This window comes from Capricornis sumatraensis, chromosome 10 (genome assembly GCF_032405125.1).
Source record: "Capricornis sumatraensis isolate serow.1 chromosome 10, serow.2, whole genome shotgun sequence".
Classification (NCBI taxonomy): domain Eukaryota; kingdom Metazoa; phylum Chordata; class Mammalia; order Artiodactyla; family Bovidae; genus Capricornis; species Capricornis sumatraensis.
Window position 1 is genome coordinate 73,021,482 of NC_091078.1, and position 20,733 is coordinate 73,042,214.

General features: G+C 40.8%; 1 protein-coding gene across 1 annotated transcript in view; it reads left to right on the forward strand.

Annotated features, from left to right (window-relative positions):
* CNTN3 (contactin 3) overlaps positions 1–20,733 on the forward strand; it is a 258,496-nt gene that overhangs the window by 220,598 nt on the left and 17,165 nt on the right. Inside the window, exons 17-18 of the mRNA XM_068983112.1 lie at positions 1,564–1,679; positions 15,057–15,243. Coding sequence (XP_068839213.1) covers positions 1,564–1,679; positions 15,057–15,243 — 303 coding nt within the window. The remainder of the gene's footprint in view (positions 1–1,563; positions 1,680–15,056; positions 15,244–20,733) is intronic.

Consider the following 20,733-nt stretch of genomic DNA (forward strand, 5'->3'; position numbering starts at 1 on the left):
GCCAGTCCAGGGGGAGGTTTTGAGTAGCAGACCTCATGAAGAGCCTTAATCAAGGAAGCTCTGAGCCCTCAGAAACCTAGGGCTTCTCTAGGGCACCAGGGCTGATTGACCTGCCTCAAGTCTTTCTTGTTTCTCCAAACCCATGTTCTCAAGAGAAAGGTATCTAATAGGCCCATCCTTGAACCAGGCTGTCAATATCCATCAGCCATGGCCAGGTAGCAGGATCCTTTAACATAGAAATGAATGTTGGGGGAGGAGACAGGTCTACTCAGAGCTGTGTCGTGAGATGGGAGAATCACTGCAAAGGGCCTGTGAAACCCCAGGAGTTCTCCATTACCAAGGGGATCTCTGTACTGTATAATAGCTCTGTGCAGGTTTATTTCTTTCTTCAAAAGAGTATAGGATCCCACTGAGCTTTGCCCCTCTCTGTGAGCCTGGTTAGACAAGACACTCACAAAATGCTTATTGAGTAAATGAATTCTATAGACGTTGACTTCTGTTTGGCAAGGCCAAAAATAAAAATAGGTAGCATTTAGTGGAGAGTGAAAAAGTTGGCTTAAAGCTCAACATTCAGAAAACGAAGATCATGGCATCCAGTCCCATCACTTTATGGGAAATAGATGGGGAAACAGTGGAAACGGTATCAGACTTTATTTTTGGGGGCTCCAAAATCACTGCAGATGGTGACTGCAGCCATGAAATTAAAAGACATTTACTCCTTGGAAGGAAAGTTATGACCAACCTAGATAGCATATTCAAAAGCAGAGACATTACTTTGCCCACTAAGGTCCGTCTAGTCAAGGCTATGGTTTTTCCTGTGGTCATGTATGGATGTGAGAGTTGGACTGTGAAGAAGTCTGAGCGCCGAAGAATTGATGCTTTTGAACTGTGGTGTTGGAGAAGACTCTTGAGAGTCCCTTGGACTGCAAGGAGACCCAGCCAGTCCATTCTGAAGGAGATCAGCCCTGGGATTTCTTTGGAAGGACTGATGCTAAAGCTGAAACTCCAGTACTTTGGCCACGTCATGCGAAGAGTTGACTCATTGGAGAAGACTTTGATGCTGGGAGGGATTGGGGGCAGGAGAAGGGGACGACAGAAGGTGAGATGGCTGGATGGCATCACTGATTCGATGGACGTGAGTCTGAGTGAACTCCAGGAGCTGGTGATGGACAGGGAGGCCTGGCGTGCTGCAATTCATGGGGTCGCAGAGATTCAGACATGACTGAGTGACTGAACTGAACTGATGTACATAGGATTTCCCACTGGGGCTGAAGGATGAAAAAGAGAGAAATAATGATATAGTGGAAAGAACAAAGGGGGGAAAAAGGGAGAAAAGTAGAATACCAAGAAAGGAGTGCCAGAGAGGAGGGTAGAGTTGTTCTGGTTGTTCAGCAAAAAAAAGCCTGTGGTTCTGATGCCATCTTTTCCTAGGCAATGGGACATGACCAAGACATGGTTCATTTTCAAATATGTTAAAATGTTTTTTTTTAATAAAAATTTCAGTAGATTTTTTAAATTAACTATCAAAATTATAACTGGATTTCACATTCTGTTCCCAAACAGAGCCTACAATAGCTCCATCTCAAGTTTCTGCAAATAGCCTATCTTCCTCAGAAATTGAAGTTTCATGGAATGCCATTCCTTGGAAACTGAGCAATGGACACTTACTCGGTTATGAGGTAATATCTTTTAAAGTTAATTAGCTTGTGTATGAATGTTGGCAGGCTGCTTTGTCTGCTTTCGTGTATAAGTCTTTATAGCAATGACATCTTAGCTAAAGTCTGACTTTTGTTCAATTGTATCACTATATTGTTCCCTGTGACTATCAACAAATATTGATTTTAACTCAACCAATTGAATGAAAATAACTTTAGCATGGTAGAAAAGAAAATAATAATAAAATGAAAGGAAATAATGTATCCTGTGGGCTTAATCTTTTAGCTAGATTGACAAAAAATAAGATTGAACTGTAGTATTTAAGTTCATAGGATGATTGTGACAACAGTTAAATCAATCTCCAGTGCTTTGTCTTATTTTCTTGGTGGACTTGTTGCTTCTGGGCTCTGAAGAAGCCAGCTGTGTAGAATACAATTCTTGCCTTCAAATAATTGTCTTTGGTGAAAGAAGATGAATGGTGTGAAATAGGATAACACACAACCAAATGTCATGAAGATCAGAATAGGTCACACAGAATGGTTGAGGGGTGAGAGACCTTGAAAGGCTTCATTCATAAGGGCATTCAGGTTTAACAGAAAAAGTAAGTAAACATAGAGAAAGTGGAGACATTCCAGACTGAACATGGCTCTTTGGAGGAATGGAGGGAGTAGCAGTCTACCTGTGGAAGCTGGTTTCAGGTGAAGAAAAGAGAAATACAGTGGGGACAGGCCACAGATGGCCGTAACTGTCAAGAAGAACCATTCTGACTGGGCCCCATGTTTAGGAGGGGGCAGTTAGAGAGAACTGAAAACAAATGAGCAGAGAATGGACAAGATAAAAAGTTCAGTCTTCAAATTTCTCTACTACTTTGTAGTAACTGTAGTTGTGATTTCACCTCCATCCCCAGCCATCTGCGTGGGAAGCTTCCCTCATGCTTCTAATTCCTGATTCCGTGGCAGGTTTACATGAGCACATGTTTGCAGTACAGGACCATGTACCCTGCCACCTGCCAACATAACCTCAAATGATTACAACCAGGGTGGCCACTGGATCCAAGGCAACTGCCCATGGGCAGTTCAGCTCAACTAAGTCAGATTCTTGTAGATGTCTTGAAGCAAGCAACACAGAGGTTGTGTTTAGTGAGAGTGATGGATGCCATGATATGTCAAATTTAGGACCCAGGTCAGACTTGCCAAGTGAAAGTGAGAAAGAGTCGCTCAATTGTGTCCAACTCTCTTTGAGATGCTATGGACGATAGGGTGCCAGGCCCCTCTGTCGGTGGAATTCTCCAAGCAAGAATATTGAAGTGGGTTGCCATTTCCTTCTCCAGGGAATCTTTCTGACCCAGGGATGAACCCAGGTCTCCTGCATTCTAGACGGATTCTTTACCATCTCAGCCCCCTAGAAGCCCAGTGAAGGCCACTGGGGAATAGAACAAAGAAGCTCTACAGAGACGAGATGGAGTAGACATACTCTGATGCAACCCTAAAAAAAATGGAGGAGACAAGGACCCACGGAGCCTTAAAGAACAAAACAGAATAGCTCTTTGACAGCATCCAGTACTCAAGTTAGCTGTGTTCTTTCTCCTAATGTCGCCTTGTCCTTCTTTTCGGTCAACTTTCTTTACATGTGAACTTCCAAGAGTTCCGGGTGCTTGTAACCCAACAAGCAGTGACTTGAGTAAGCACTAACGACAAAGTCAGGAAAGGATAGGCTAGAGCAATGGTGTTCAAAGGAGGCCCTATAGGCCATCTTTCCCACAATTACCTGAATTTTTGCTGAAGATGAGCCCCCAGAATCCTCCCTGGACCCACTGAACCCGCACATCTAGAGAAAGATGTTGTGAATTGAATTTTTAGTATAGGAGGCCCTGGTCTTGACACAGTGACCCTTGATCGCAGACAGAACTGTTTGACTTAAGGAAGGTAAAATGATATTGAAGAAGCAGAACACCACATACATATAGAAGAGCAACTTGGTTAGCGTATTAAAGGAAGCCAGGAACATTGGGATGAAAAAATTCCTGTAATTCCAAACAGTGCATGGAAGCAGTGAAAGATAGTGGGCAACCAATGGTAGCTCCCCAATAATTAGAGAAGTGGCATTGACAGGGAAGCTAGGTGGGATAGAAGGAACACAGATGTAATAGTATAGTTCTGAGGTCAAATCTGTGCCAGATTCCAACCCTGCCTTTCCCTTTGCTGGAAAAGTGATGTAAATTCTATGAGCCTTACTTTCATCACCTGCAGAGTGGGAACAATGGACCTAACCAGGATTTTGAGAGCGTAAACTGTGATTAGATACTTGTGCATCTCACAGTTCCTGGCTCATATTAGTAATCAGTGAAGAAGCATGAGCCATATTCCCAAAGAATTTTGAGATATAAATTTATAGATGTCTCACAGTAAATATTCTCAAACAGTTCTTCAACTCTAAGCTCTTTTGCCTCAGGAGAGTTTGTGACAGCTATTAAGATGGGATTACCTGTGAGATTCCTTCCTTCCTGGCTTTGTTTCCAAAGCTCAGGCCTTTAGGCAGATTATTTCCTGTATTCTAGACAGTGGGGAGAGAGAAAATGCCACAGAGGAAAAAAATGCAAGATAAATTTCAGGAAGAAACATTGGAAGAAACAAAGATCTTAGGTTTACGAAGTCCTGTGGGTCCTATCACTTTCTCCCTGGCAGTGCCCAGGGTGATGGTGAAACCACAGAAGGGAACAGATGTGCTTCCTATACTCAACAAGGACTTTTTATTCCCCCAGCATGGCAGAATTGCTGGGCCTAAAGGGATCAAACAATTTAACAGTAAGTTATCTTGGCGAGGCTTTGGGAAGGGAACCCCAGGATTGATTGAAGTCAAGCAGGATATGAAATTCAATGTTAAATCAGATTTACTTAGAGAAAATAAATGAGCTTATCATACATCCCTCTAACAGGAGACTGAGGTTCACCTCCCCCATTCAATAACTTTGTCCTTTACAAACTCTGTGTGTGTGTTTCAGTGTGCGTTAGTCGTTCAGTCATGCCTGACTCTTTGCAACCCCATGGACTGCAGCCGACCAGTCTCCTCTGTCCATGGGATTTTCTAGGCAAGGATACTGGATTGGCTTGCCATTTCCTTCTCCAGGGTACACTCTATGACAGGGGCATAATTCCTGACCTGGTTGTAGCTAGTGAAATAATTAAGAGAAATAAACATGAGACTATATATAAATGAGCTCTGTAGGCTTCCAAGGGCCACAGGAGTGTTACCAGTCACTGGTGATTGTCTGACAGCTTGAAGGCAGGTAGATGTTGATGTTAGAATATGTCAGTTTAAGTGGATCAGGAGTCATCCAGATAAGCAACTGTATAAGAAAAGAGAATTATACCGCTGTGGCTCAGGTCAGGAAAGAGAGGTTGATTGAACAAGAGAGAAAACCAAAGAATCCATGTAGTTCCAGGATAGTTATCTTGTTAAGTTCACACCATTTTTGAATTAGACAAACCTGCATTCAAATCCACTAGAGTAGAATACATCTCCATCAGGGACAAGAAACCTTGCCTGTTTGCTCACTCATGTATCCCAGGTGCCAGCAGTTGTATCCAGCACGCAGAGAGTTTGCAGAAAGCTCATGGTGACTGAGTAAATACAATTTCAGCTCCATTATCTTACTGCTCTTTGGCCTTGAGCATGTGATGAATGTTCTCCAAGGCTCTGTTAAAATAAAGATAATGGTAAATAACTCACAGCATCATTGGAGAAGTTTTAAATGAGATAAAGCAGCCATTGTGAAAATGGGCCAAAGAGACTTTGGGAGCTTCTACGTTTCTGTTTTCGCATATTGGGCATTGGGATAAGATTTCACTAGAAGGAAAATTTTGAAAACCAGTGAAGTAGTATAGAAACACATAGCACAATCTTGAGCATGGGACTCAGTACTATTGTTTCTGTTGCTACTGGTGTTGCCATTGGTGAGGGGAGCAAAAAAGATGAGGGGGTGATGAGCAAATGGAAATTGCCTTGAATTAATTATAGCATCTTCCCTATAAAGAGTAGCAATCTTAACATCCACATAAAGCCTGAATACAGAATTGAAAGGAAACAACTAGTGAAAATTTCTCCCCCAAGGGCTTGCACTGTGCTGGGTGTGCTCGGTCGTGTCTGGTTCTTTGCGACCCAATGGACTATAGCTGGCCAGGCTTCTCTGTCCATGGGATTTCCCAGGCAAGAATACTGGAGTGGGTTGTCATTTCCTCCTCCAGGGGATCATCCCGACCCAGGGATTGAACCCTCATCTCTTGAATCTCCTGCATTGGCCTGTGGATTCTTTATCACTAACGCCCCCTGGGAAGTCCCCAAGGGTTTGGTGAGTATGAAAAGAAAGAGACAAGTTAAGAGAAAGATACACTCTTTGCGACAACTTAAGAAATGGTGTATATAATTGTGCCAAGAGAGAAATACGTATTTTCATAGTCTCAGTAATGACTTAAACAGTAACCTGGAAGAATAAATGACTTAGCTGAGTATTTAATTAGCAGTCGTGCGGCTAACTTTCTGGGTTGCAGTTACCCCAATATATCTTCACAATTGTTAATAGCTCCTGCCTTCCTCTCATCTCAGTGGGGGTTGATCATGTGCCATGGGGCGTGCTGAGCACACATCATCATTAGCAGCTAGACTAATTTTTTTTTCTGATTTGACCAAGAAGTTGTTGAGGAGCTCATTTCCCTGGGCTCCAATTTATTTCATCTTCTAACCACAACACTCAGGCTCAGATCTTTTCTTGCGCCCCTTTTTGTAGAAACAACAGATAAGAACAAGATAAAGAGGAGACAGATGGTTTAAGTTCCTGGGTAGTAGGTGCCTGAGAAACAAAAGCTCCAAAGTTCTATTTTGGTACATACAGTCCATTTCTTTACAGTCATTTTGTGTCTTGAGAAAATAAAACTTGGGAGAATAATCTTGACAAGCAATGGGAAAAGCTATATTGTGAAATACTGTGTGTGTGTGTGTGTGCACGCACGTGCACACGCACACACACATACTCAGCTGCGTTGGACTCCTTGTTACCCCAAGGACAGGATACTGGAGTAGGTTGCCATTTCCTACTCCAGTAAATCTTTTCGACCCAGAGATTGAACCCAGGTCTCCTGAATTGGCAGGCAGATTCTTTACCACTGAGCCACCTGGGAAGCATTTTGAAATATTACAGGTAAGTATATTTTGAGAGGGGAGCTAGTAGTTTTCTTTAAAAAAATATTTGACAGAGGAACATAACTTGGGCAGTGAAGGGGCAGGGGACCTAATAGATTTTTGTTGTTGTTGCCAGGGTGATAGAACTAAAGAATGTATACAGAAGGCCAAACTGAAACTTCACTGATATCTCTGTTCAGCCTCCTGTTGTAAACAGCTATATGGAATATATTTAGCTCCCACTATTTTAATTAGAATAGGAAAAGATGTTAAATACTTGAATTTTTTTGAATATAAAATTTCTACTGGCAAAAATGAAAACATATAGAAAGAATCTGATTCCTTACATTCAGGCAAAGAATTAACTTCATTCTAGGAGGATGAGTCACAGGGACATAGGAAAATTGGATAGAGACAATTCAAGCCCTTTTAAATAAATAGAAAGCTGACAAAAAGTGAAGTGAGTAAATAAAAAGCAGACTGTTGGGAGGTAATGGAAGGATTTGTTATGCTGGAGAGAGCAGTAAGTATGGGTGTGAGTGAGGGTTGCCCAAACAAAGCAGGGTTTGTTATTAGGCAAATATTGTCCTTAGCAAACTGTGACTCACTCAGCATTGAGAGACTAAATACTGGAGCCTCTCTTACCTTGCACCGGCCCATCTCCTGGCTTCTCTGTTTCCAAACTCAGGTTTGGCTGCTCACCTCTCAAAAGCTCAAGAGACAAGTGCTGGTAGGAACGAAAAGGTTGCTTTATTCAGGAGACCAGCAACCTGGGGAGATGGCAAACCGATTCTGAAGATTCTGCTCAACAGTCAAAGTTTTTAAAGGGAGAATCATTTGGGGAGGGGGTCAGAGCCTTCATCTATCTTTGTCACATGCAGACTATTTTCTAATTGGTTGGTGGTGAGGTAACAGGAAAGTACTCCAGGAATCTTGTGCTCATCCTTCTCCTGGGTGGGGGGAAGGGCGGTGGTTAGTTCCTGCGGAAGAACTCAGAGGCATGGTTAAGGATATTTCTTGAGGACCCTGCGCCTCCACTCCACTCCCATGCACTGTTGTTTCTTTACTGCTTCTCAATTGTTTCTGCATTTCCTCCCTTTCCTGGGAAGCAACTATTTGAATCTGCCCTTTGGAAATCAGGGAAGGTCAGGGAGGTTAAATGAAACTAATTTCTACAAACAAGAAATAGGGGACACAGAAAGGATTTGTAGCTGGAGGGTCCCACAGCATCCTGCTCCATCCTGTCTCCATCCAGTGAGAAGCCAGAGGGTCAGCGAACCTGGCGTGTTCTCACAAATCAGCCCCCAGAGACTGAGAGCCAAGCAGGGAAGAGCTGCCGAGGAACCCCTAAAGAAGAGTAGAAGATAGATCTAGATTTGCCTTCTTAAACACCATCGAATGCATTTGCCTGCTTGATATTTATTGAAATGTGTTTTGTCTGGCAGCTAAGAGGAAATATTTGTCTCCCTGAAAATCTAAAAGTATGCACAAAATTATTTTGGTCTATTAAAATTGCATTTCTAACCATACCTGTACTTTTATGGCTTAAAAAGGTGCCATTTTTCAATACATTATTTTCATAAACTGCATTTGGTTTAAGGTTAAGTGAAATCTGTGTTGCCATAATATGAAAGGCAAGGACATTAGTTTTCAGAATAACCACATTACTTGCAGGAATAGAGATAGCATTTAAAATTCTGACATTCCTCAAGTTTGCTTCTCTTTACCTACCCAGATCAAAATATATTGGCTTGTGAACCGGTGTTACGCTTCTAAAGAAAAGATTATTATCTCATCAAGAAATTGGAGTCCCAGTATTTTATAGGCACATACAGTATTAGGACTACATACATACATACATGCATACAGTATTAACTAGCTTGGTGAATTAAAGGAGACAAAATATCCATCTCTGTTCTATCCATAGAACAGTTCTGACACGAACAATGTGTTTTTTTTCTTTTTTTCTCTACACCAGCCTGTTCTCTGATACCAGCAGCTGTGCTGTGCTTAGTCGCTCAGTCCTGTACGACTCTCTGCGACCCCGTGAACTGTATGGAGCCCACCAGGCTCATCTGTCCATGGGATTCTCCAGGCAAGAGTACTACAGTGGGTTGCCATGCCTTCCTCCAGGGAATCGTCCCAACCCAGGGATTGAACCCAGGTCTCCCACATTGCAGGCAGATTGTTAACTAAGTCACCAGGGAAGCCACTGATACCAAGCTAGGTGTCCCAAAATACAGTTCAATTCTGACACTATACGAGGAGTTAGCTTCAGATACTACAAGGCTTCCTGGGTTGGGAAGATTTCCTGGAGAAGGGAATGGCTACCCACTCCAATATTCTTGCCTGGAGAATTCTGTGGACAGAGGAGCCTGGCTGGCTACAGTCCATGGGATAAGAGAGTAGGACATGACTGAACGACTGACACTTTCACTTTCCTACAGGTTAAGGGTTCAGTCCCACAAGACTGGTACCCACCACACACAAACATCACCTGCCATCAGTCCACGTCTCCCCCCTGATCAACAGGGAGTTACCACAACCCCCTCCTTGGGTTTGAGAACTTGCTAGAATGGCTCACAAAACTCAGGAAAGCACTTTACTTACCATTATCCATGTATCATAAAGGTTACAACTCAGGAACAGCTAAGTAGAAGAGATGCCTAGGGTGAGGTACATGAGAAGGGGCACAGGGCTTCCATGCCCTCTCCATGCCCTCCCCTCTCAATATGTTCAGTTACTAGGAAGCCCTCAAACCTTGTCAGTTAGGGTTTTTTATGGAGGCTTGGTAGCACTAGGGATAAAAAACCTGCCTGCCAGTACAGGAGACATGAGATGTGGGTTTGATCCCTGGGTTGGGAAGATCTCCTGGGGGAGAAAATGGCAACCCACTCCAGTTTGCCTGGGAAACCCCATGAACAGAGGGGCCTGGCAGGCTACAGTCAACTGAGTTGCAAAGAGTCAGACACAACCAAAGCAACTTAGCACTTCATTAGAAGGAAGGAAGGATTGAATCATTTACCATTAGTTAACCAAATTAATAGAGAAGGCAATGACAACCCACTCCAGTATTCTTGCCTGGAAAATCCTATGGATGGAGGAGCCTGGCAGGCTTCAGTCCGTGGGGTCGCTAAGAGTCGGACACAACTGAGCAACTTCACTTTCACTTTTCACTTTCATGCATTGGAGAAGGAAATGGCAACCCACTCCAGTGTTCTTGCCTGGAGAATCCCAGGGATGGGGGAGCCTGGTTGGCTGCCATCTATGGGGTCGCACAAAGTCCGACAAGACTGAAGTGACTTAGCAGTAGCAGCAACAACCAAATTAAATTAACCTTCAGCCTTGTGTCAGGAGGTGGGCCTCAAAGTTCCAACCCTGTAATTACAAGGTTGATGACTCTGGCAACCAATTTCCATCCTGAAGCTAACCAGGAAGGCACAGTCACCAGATATCTCGTTGGCATACAATGACACTTATCACTTCTGACATCCTAAGGATTTGGAGGGAGGTGTGTGTCAGGAAACTCCAGCAGAGACCAGATACATATTTCTGCTGTATCTCTGTGATAGGAAGGAGGGAGGCATTTGTAAACTGCATGTGTTTAAGTTATTTACAAATTAAACAATATTGGGTACTTAATGTGTAGAAGCTTTGTACTGAGTGGCAGAGCTATGGTGATGACTAAGACAAATCTGCCTCCTCGTGCTGCGATTCATGGGGTCACAAAGAGTCGGACACGACTGAGCGACTGAACTGAACTGAACTGAACTGAACTGTGCTTAATTCTACTTGAGTATCCTCCCTTCCTGCTATCTGCTGTGCCAAGGAATGCAGTTGCTACCCCTGGGGCACACTCCCTCTAGCAAAAACCAAGGCAGGGTCATCATCTACTGACAAGGGAGTGCCCTGTACGTCTCAGGTGATGAAACAGTGTTGGGAGCCACAATTCAGTCTTAATTACCTTTCTCTTTGGAGTAGCTTTGCCTTTTATTTTTGCTGGCTCTGAACTCATAGTGAAGCTACCACGTGAAAATGTCTGTGTTTCTTCAGGCCTGGAAAACTCTCAGGACATTTTCTCTTTAATTGTTGCCTTTAATTGTTGGACTTTCCCTTCTGGAACTCTGGTTGGAACATTTCGTTTTATTCTCAGTGTTTCTTAACTTGGCTTTCATAATTTTTGTTTCTTTCTTCATGGTCTGGAATTATCCATTCTTCTATCGCTTCCAGTCTTCAGCTCAGTTCTAGGACTGATTTCTTTCCTAACACTGTATTCTTTGGGGGTTGGAAGTCTACTTGATATTTTTCGGATTTGCCCCATCTTTTTTCTTTGTCTCTTCTTCTCCTATCACAAATTTAGTCTCTTCTTTAGTAAATTTGAGCATTTTAAATATACTTACTTTAAGATCATTTCAGACAAGTGTGTTACAGCTAGTTTCCTGCCGTCCAGTCTGCTGACTGTTTCTTGTCGGCGGAGCTCTTCATGAGCTTTGCACTATTTCTTTCTCTGCTCGTCCTTTGTAGACGCTGCCTTCATGTTCTGTCAGTGTTTCACTAGCTCTTCTTACACAGGTGTGTTTCCGGGACCCATTTCCTTTCTTCATCCCTGTATTGTGGTTGTGCCTAGGAAATTCAAATTCGTGTGGAGTTATATTCTGTCCTCTCAGGTGTAGAACTTTTGGTCTCTTTTCATGCTTGGCTTTTCCCTCTTTAAAAATAGTCTATCCTCACATAAATATTTTGAACAAAATTTTCTAGAATAAAAGTAATTTATTACTTATATGATAAAAATACCTATCTTCATATAAATATTTTTGACCAAAATGTAACTGATTTATTGCTTGGAAATATATATGTCACTGCTTTATTTCTTTATGCTTTAGTTATATGCATTTTATTCAACTTTTAAAGTAAAGCTATTTGAGAAGATCATATAATCAATTCGAACTAATACCATGCTCAATTTTTGCACTAATTTTCTCTATGATTAAATATTGATAATACTTGTCAGCAACTGAGATCTAAAAATAAATCTCTCATTCTAATACATGGAGATTGCTTCAAGTGCTTCAGAAACTGCTATTAAGAGCCTTCAAGCACCTTTTATGAATTGATTTATAAAAGATAATCCGTATGCCAATCGAAAATTGTTTTTATCTCTTCTTTAAATGAGTCTTCTAAGAAGAGATTTCTTAGGCAACTTATATTGAGGTAATTTGGATACAAGAAGAAAGGTGCAAGGATTGAAACCTAACAAGAGGCCAAGTATGTAAGGATCCTGATTGATTATTTAATTTCAACTGACCTCTGCCCTTCTACCTGTTGAGTGACCTTTACTAAAACTCATAATTGTGTGATCTTTTCCCCAATCTATGCTATATCTCAGGATACAAGTTTTGAGGTTGCCCATAATGTTTTATTAAAATGATCAATTATGTGTCATTCTTAGTTAATAACTAGACAATGCTTTCAAGGGCAGGGAGAGCATTTTATGTTTGGAGTCATCTAAACCTAGCATGCTGCAATTCATGGGCTTGCAGAGAGTTGGACACGACTGAGCAACTGAACTGAACTGAAACCTAGCAATACGTCTAGTGCTTACAGTTGGTGAATTTAGAATGTATTGGGTTGTCAAAAAAGTTTCTTTGCATTTTTCTGTAAGACATTATCGGAAAACCCAAATGAGACTTTCGGCTAACCCAGTGCATGAGTTTTCAGTGGCCACTAGCCATTTGTTGCATGTGTGCATGTGCGCGCTCAGTTGTGGGTTGCCATTTCCTACTCCAGGGGATTTTCCCAACCCAGGGATTGAACTCATCTCTTACACCTTCTGCATTGGCAGATGGATTCTTTACCACTGTGCCACCTGGAAAGCCCCAATTTATTGGGTGTGACTTTATAAAAGACAATTTGGCATGTCATTTCTAATTGAAAAAATATGTAGTTTTGTTTGAGAACAGTAAATGGTGTCAGATATGTGAATTTCTTTTTCCTACAATTTTATCATCCAGTTTTAGTATGTGCTGTGCTGTGCTTAGTCGCTCAGTCATGTCTGACTCTTTGTGACCCCATGGACTATAGCCTGCCAGTCTTCCCTATCCATGGGCATTCTCTAGGCAAGAATACTGGAATGGCTTTCAATGCCTTCCTCTAGGGAATCTTCCCAACCCAGGGATCAAACCCAGGTCTTCCGCATTGCAGGACAATTCTTCCCCATCTGAGCCACCAGGGAAGCCCAAGAATACTGTAGTAGGCAGTCCATCCCATCTCCAGGGGAACTTCCCAACTTGGGAATCAAACCAGGGTCTCCTGCATTGCAGGCGGATTCTTTACCAGCTGAGCGACCGGGAAACCTAAGTTTTAGTATATCTAATGCTTTAAAGCTGTAGGAACTACATGTTAAGTTTAATCCTAATCACTTGGGCTTACATCTTCCTTTCAAGGTTTTTTCTGAAAATTGGCAACTGCTTTCCCGGAAAAATGCACATACACCTATCCATGAGCCCAGTATTTTGCATGAATTTAAGGGGTCATTGATATAAATATAAATATATAAATATACATGCATAATATACATGCACATATATGGGGAAAATATCTAGCATAATATTACTGTGGCATTTTGTGATTATTATTGAAAAACCTGAGATTTTGTATTTTACTGCTAATTTTTTAAAGAAATAATTTTATAGTTGATCACTTAAAAGAAAAAAAACAAAACAAAACTGTAGCTTTAGGTGTATTTTACTCAGAGAACTGAAATGGGTTCACCCTATGCAGCCTATAAACACATTTTGTTTGTCCACACATCGTTTTTAAAAGATGGAGCCAACCCTTCACTTAGGACAATTTGACATTAAAAGCAGGATTTCTGCTTTCTTTTATAAGAAGACCTGTAAACACTGGGTCCACCTTCTCCCCATCAGCCAGAGCTGAGCAGAGGTTCCTTTACAAAGATGAGACTTGCCTGTCTTTTTTCCACAGACCCCACACGTCTCTATTGCCTTCCTGACTCTGATGGCTAAGGTTTGATTGCCGTTTTCATGGTGCTCAAGCAACTGTTTACTTACTCAGATTATAGAAATCGTTACTTGTTTTCATATTTTGCTGTCAAAGTAGAACAATGAAAATCAAACCAAAGGGCACATATCACAGGAAAACCTGAGGAATAGTTTGGTAACTTTCTTGCTGCTGTTGGTTTTGTCTCGGTTTTTTTAGTTAGGAAGGGTGCAAACTGTCTACCAAACATCGCCAAACTTCATTGCATAAATTGGAGTTCACTGGGGAACATGTCTTATTATGGTTATCTCTTCTACCCTTATTTCTTTAATTTATCAAATGCTCTCATAACTTACTTTTATATTTTTATATTGTGAATGTAAATATATATATTTATAAGAAGTTTCAGATCATATCACACAATTCAGTATAATGAAATACAAATAAAATATTTCAGTATACCCATAAATTTACCTACTGCCTGCATTCCTGTTCTCTGCACCAGCTCTGCCTGCACAGGGGGACTTGGTGGCACTTAGCTGTCACTGTAGGACAAGCCAGTGGACAGTCCTGGCTTTTTGATGGTCTTTGCTCTGGCAAGTCTTTTTTTTCATTGAAGGAATTTTCACAGTCCTTTAGAGTTTAAACATAGCTGTCAGCCTGCTGGAGTAGAACTTGGGCCAGGTTGATTAGGGTCTGAGAAAGAGGAGCAGCTCACTCTATTAGAAATGCAGATTTCCCTTCATTTTCCCATTTATAAGGCTATGGTCTAGCAGCATGTAGCACTTACTCTTTGACTTTATATGGTTTATTTGCATACTTAATATCTGTCTTCTCTGGGGTCCTTTTTCTTTCACCTCTGTGAGCCTAAAGCAGCACCTAGCACACTGCCTGCATGCTGTCATGTCCAGCTCCTTGTGAAGCCCCATGGACTGTAGCCTGCCAGGATCCTCTGTCCATGGGATTTTCCTGGCAAGGATACTAGAATGGGTTGCCATTTCTTCCTGCAGGGGATCTTCCCAACCCAGGGATTGAACCCTCCCCTCCTGTATTGGCAGGGAGCTTCTCTATCACTGAGCCACCTAGCACATAGTAGGTCCTTAATAACTACTTGTGGAATAACTGATGAAGTACATAAATTACAGTGCCCGTGTTAGTGAAAATCATTTAATGTAAGGATGCTGTTTTGTCAGCCTTCCGCATCCTTTATATTTTTTGTCTACCAGGTGAGGTACTGGAATAATGGAGGAGAAGAGGAATCATCAAGCAAACTGAAAGTGGCAGGAAACGTGACATCAGCCAGACTCCGTGGCTTGAAGAGCAACCTGGCGTATTACACGGCTGTCCGGGCTTTCAACAGCGCTGGTACCGGTCCCTTTAGTGCCACAGTTAATGCAACCACCAAGAAAACTCGTACGTACCTTCTGATATTTTAAATGGCAAAAAACATACTTTCCATTTAAAAATAATAGTCTTCTTTATTATTCTAGATGGACAACCCAAGTCCATAAGCCCATTGGATTCTGTAAAGCCAGCTCAAACTCAGAGGCACACATACATGTCTTCCTGACTCCCCTAAATCTTTGGTTAGAAATTCCATGTGAATATGAATGTGCACCTTTTGAAAAATCTTAGTGTGGGCTGTTCAGTCAAGTCTGTCCACGTTTCTTTTAAAAATGTGATCACACTAATTGGTTTATTTCATGTATTTTTAGGTCTCCAAAGCTTGAGGGTTTTTGATAAGCATGAATAACTTAAAGCTTAGGCCAAATGATCTAAAGTGGTTTTTTTTTTCTTCTTTCCTACATTATTCAAAAGAGGGCAGTATACAATAAAAGGTTACCATCCAAAGATGTTGGTCCACATGAATATATTGATATTTTTAGAAATCTGACCAGAGATGTCAGTCAGTGTTGCCTTCAAAGCTGAGTCTTTGGTAACTGTGTATTCACAGGTGCATTCACAAACACCAATTATGAGCTATACATTAACCTGGCTTTAAGTTAGGCTACAAGAAAATCAGTGATTTCCAGTTTGATTGCTGTTCACATATATTTCCAGGAAACTGATAGCAACCAGTATCTATGTAGTCACTGTATGCAATGCAGCCCCTTGAGTTACATTGTCATCATCATAGCGACTGAGAACATTTTATGTCCACACGTTTGACATGTATTTCCACATCTACACTTCAGACCTACCACATTAAGATAGGTATCATTTTTCTTTCTTTTTTACAGGTGAGGAATGTGAGGCATAAAGGGATTAACTTTAATTTTATCATAATGATGTATTACTTTGACTTGCAGAAAACAATCTTTCTTCTAAGTTTATTCCAAAAATTAATTAACTCAGTAAAAATGTTTTTAAACTTGCTGTATATGGGAATGAAATAGTTATTTTGCTTGATCGCCAACTTCATTAATGCTATTTCCATATATAATTCCCAGATTTTCATTGGTTGGCTAAAACTGCTAAGAACAAAGATAGTATAAAATTTAATTGTATTGGCTAGTGTTGTGGGTAAATTAAAACATATGTTAGTCATTCAGTCGTGTCTGACTCTTTCGGGACCCCATGGACTATCGCCCACCAGGCTTCTGTGTCCATGGGATTCTCCATGCAAGAATACTAGATTGCCACGCCCTTCTCCAGAGGATCTTCCTGACCCAGAGATCTCCCACATGCAGGCAGATTCTTTACCATCTGAGCCACCAGGGAAGATCTAAGTTAAAACATATATATAAAGATAATTCTAGAATTTTCCCTGGTAGTCCAGCAGTTAAGATAGTCCCACTACAGAGAGCCATGGGTTCAGTCCTGGGTCAGGAAACTAAGATCCTGCATGCCATACAGTGTGATCACAAAGTGAAAAACGAACAACAACATAATTCTACTACTTTGGATTTTTTTTTTTTTAACCAGTGTTAATTTGATTAGGAAAGTCCATATGGTTACTTTTGTATTAATATTATCTATAAAAAAGAGAGTTTGGAGTAAAAGTTTAGCAATAAAACACTTTAATCCCTTTAAGCAGCATGCATTTACAAGCAGCCATCTAATGTGATAATTAATTGTCCTTCACTAATTATTAGAAGAAGCCTGACCCAATCTCTTATTTATAGCACATGGTTGGGGCTTAGACCATGGAACATATAGGTGTGACAATAAGCTAAAAATATTCTGCATTTAGAACTTCTCACTAAGTATGTTTGGTATTCCCAATAACACTTGTGAATCAGTAAGATTTAAATACACATCATTATTTATATATTCAAGGCACAGTATTAATCAAAATTTCTGATTGCACAAATATATGCAAACAGATTTATCTGGTTCTTTCGTCTGACTTAATAATTGATGTGATTACTCTCTAAGAAATTATGATTGTAAAAGACAGTGTGACATCATCATGGAATCAGTGAAGAGCTTCATGCATTGGTTAGACAGAAGGAAGAGATTGATTATAAATCAATAGGAATATCATGGTAATGCACAGTTCGTGAAATAAAATTTTAAAAGAAAGCAAAACCCCTTTGAAATTTAAAGATAGCTTATAAATACCCCATCTAAAGTAGAAATTTGCAGGTTACAATAATGATGATGATTATGATTTTAATGACTAGCAATTTAAAGAGCAATTTCCACTCACTGTTCTAAAGTGTGTTTCATGTATTGATTCTTAATACTCACAGCAACACCATGACTTGGAAATTATTAGTAGTCTCACACTTTGGAGACGAGTTTGCTAAGACATTATATAACTATGCGTATAATTATATGAGAGGTTATATAACTCCATGAGATCACAAAGTAGCCAGAGAGCCATACAAATTAGTCTTAATCATTGTACTATCTTTTCTTTCAACCATGTGATTAGAATGTTCATGTCATACATAGCACCAGTATTTATTGGGAGTTTACTTCGTGTTTAAGGTGATCAGAGATAGACAGAACTTCTGTGCTCATGGAGCTGGAGCATGATGGAACTTCCAACAATTGAATAATATCCTCCTGAAAATGATACATTCCTACTGCCATAATTTAACTGGAATTTGTCTGTGGGGTTGTCAGTATTATTAAAGAAAGTTTTCTTATGCTGAATGGGAAATTCATAGAGATAATTAAAATCCCATAACTATTCAAAGATTGTATATAAAGACCATTGTTAATTTTGAAATTTTATGGTAATAATTTTTCAAATATATCAAAATAACAAATAAAATCTTTTAAAAGTATTTCTGACAGCTCTTAATAGTCATCCTAACCTTTAATGTGGTATTAGCTTGAAATCTTAGTTAAGAGCATTGATAAGGCTTCTGTGATTATCATTATGAGGAGAATTATTGTCATGCCTCAGGCATAAAGAATGAAAATAGCATCTTTGAGTCCTTCCTTGCTATCTGTCTTCTCCTCTGGATTGTAAACTTTAGGCGGAAAGAGTCCTTCTGTGTCTTGTTCACCCAGCCCCAGAGCCCAGCATGGCACTGGGGGTCGCTCGTTAAATGTTGAGTGGGTGGCTAGGTGGATGAATGAAATCTAAAGAAGCCCATAAGTGTGAAGTACTGTGTGTTTCCTCTTGACTGAACATGATGAATTCAAAACTCCAAAATTTCTGGAGTCCTTCACCATCTTGCTTAGAATGTACAAGTTTCATGTACTTGTAATCCGGGAATTCTGTATGCAAGGCTTTATATTCATACAGATCTTGGGTGATATTTTTGATTAATGTAAATAATACAAGGATTCTCAAGTTAAGTACTGCACGTGTAGCTTCCATTAAGCACTTAATTTCTGATATCCAAATACTTGTATTTTTTAAAGCATTTCTAAGTTAAACACTAATTAGCATCTTTAAATAAGATGGATTTTTTTACTGGCAATCCAAAGAGAGCTAACTCTTAAGAACAACTTTTATCTAAAGGTGCTGATGAGGAAAAATTTCAGATGGCATATAAATGATGAAAGGATGCGACTTCTGAAAGGAGATGTATATATTAAGAAGTTTATGTTTGGAGATTGCAAGAAAGAATGTGGAGGCCACGTATTCTGCTTTGTATGACTGAAAAGTCAAGTGTTAATTCTGGCTTTCATTGTGGGTAGATTCAGCTCTTTGCATCCTTGAGAATCATGCATTATCTCAAATTGACTGTCAGTCATGTCTGACTCTTTGTGACCCTATGGATTGCAGCCCGCCAGGCTCCTCTGTCCATGAAATTCTGCAGACAAGAATACTGGAGTGGGTAGCTGTTCCCTTCTCCAGGGGATCTTCCCAACCCAGGGATCGAACCCAGCTCTCCCACACTGCAGGCAGACTCTTTACCATCTGAGCCACCAGGGAAGCCCAAGAATACTGAAGTGGGTAGCCTATCCCTTCTCCAGGGGAACTTCCTGACCCAGGTCTCCTACATTGCAGGCGAAATTCTTTACCAACTGACCTACCAGGGAAACCCATTTCTAAATTATTTAAATTATTTAAATTATTCACCCCATTTCAAACCTGGCCCTTCTACAGTATTCCCCCATCTTGGTAAATTCAATCCCATTATCTCTTTTGCTCAGGCACAAAGTTTGGTTGGGGATCACTCTCAACTTTTCTCTTTCTCTTATACCCTACACCTGATCCAGAACCTGACTTCTACAAGAATCCATCACTTCTTAAGGCATTCACTGTGGCCGCCCTGGTACCTGCTGGCACAGCCCCCACAGGGATCAGAGCAGTGGCCCCTGGTCATGCAGCCCAGCTGCCTTTGCCTCCCTCAGCCAGAGTGGGACTGATGGTGTCGCTTCTCTGCTCTGATCCTTCCAGTTACTTCCCATCCCACTCCAGATGAATGCGAAATCCTTATAACGTTGGACAAGGCCTGTATAATCCAACTTCAAATCCTACTTAGACTTGCTTCCTGCTATTTTCCACCTGACTCATTCCACTTTCCTTTCACGGCCACTGCATTCTCTGTTTCCTCTACTGGGAAGGCTCTTCCTCTAGATGCCCATGTGGCACCCTCCCCCAGGCTCACATGTAACCTCAGTGCCCCTGACTGCCATATTTAAAAGCGCTGCACCTCATCTCCCCACCTTCCCTCATCTTCCTTACTGCTTTCTTCCTGCTCATCACACTTAGAGCCATCATACATGCTGTGGCATGTTTGTATTTATTTTATTGCTGTTTCACCAGTCTTCCTTGACTGAGGGGCAGACTCCTGCAGGGCAGAGATTTTCCCTGTTTTGATCATTGCTCTATCATTACTGTCTAAGCAATCATAGTTGGTGCCCTATACGTATTTATTAAACCAACAAGACTCTCTGTCTCTTGGCTCTGTTCCATGGTGGCATCATTCTCACCAGATACCCTCTTCAGAGTAACAAAATTTCTAGTAAGCACCTCCAAGCCCATTTCTATCAACTCAGCATGCTGGGAAAATTGGGCAACTCCTTCCTGATTCCTCCACTCAGAGCCAAGTTGTGGCCAGTAGGTAGAAAACTTTGTTTGGCCTGGCCTCTGTCACATGCCTAGATTCTCCCCTTGAGAAAACAGTGAAATTAAGTGGTGAAATCAGTTTTTCACTTGAGTGTTCGCATGTCCGAATGGAAAGCTCATCCATGTAAGTTGAGCCAAAATTAATTGCTTGAATTTAAGGAAGCCAATTAAGTGTGTCCTCAGGAAGTAAAAAGGAAATGTGAATAAAACAAGCATGGAAAGAATATGAGTCAGAATGTTTCAGAGTCTGTTGATAAAATGAATATTCCTGCTTCAAATACCTAATTTGGAAATTCTAGAGTTTTTATAGGTACAATTTAATTATATAACCAACCACTCTAAGACTCAGGATGCATATATATATCAGTGCAAGGCTTCTCAAATTTTAGATGATGATGTGCTTTCTCAATTTTTGCCATTTC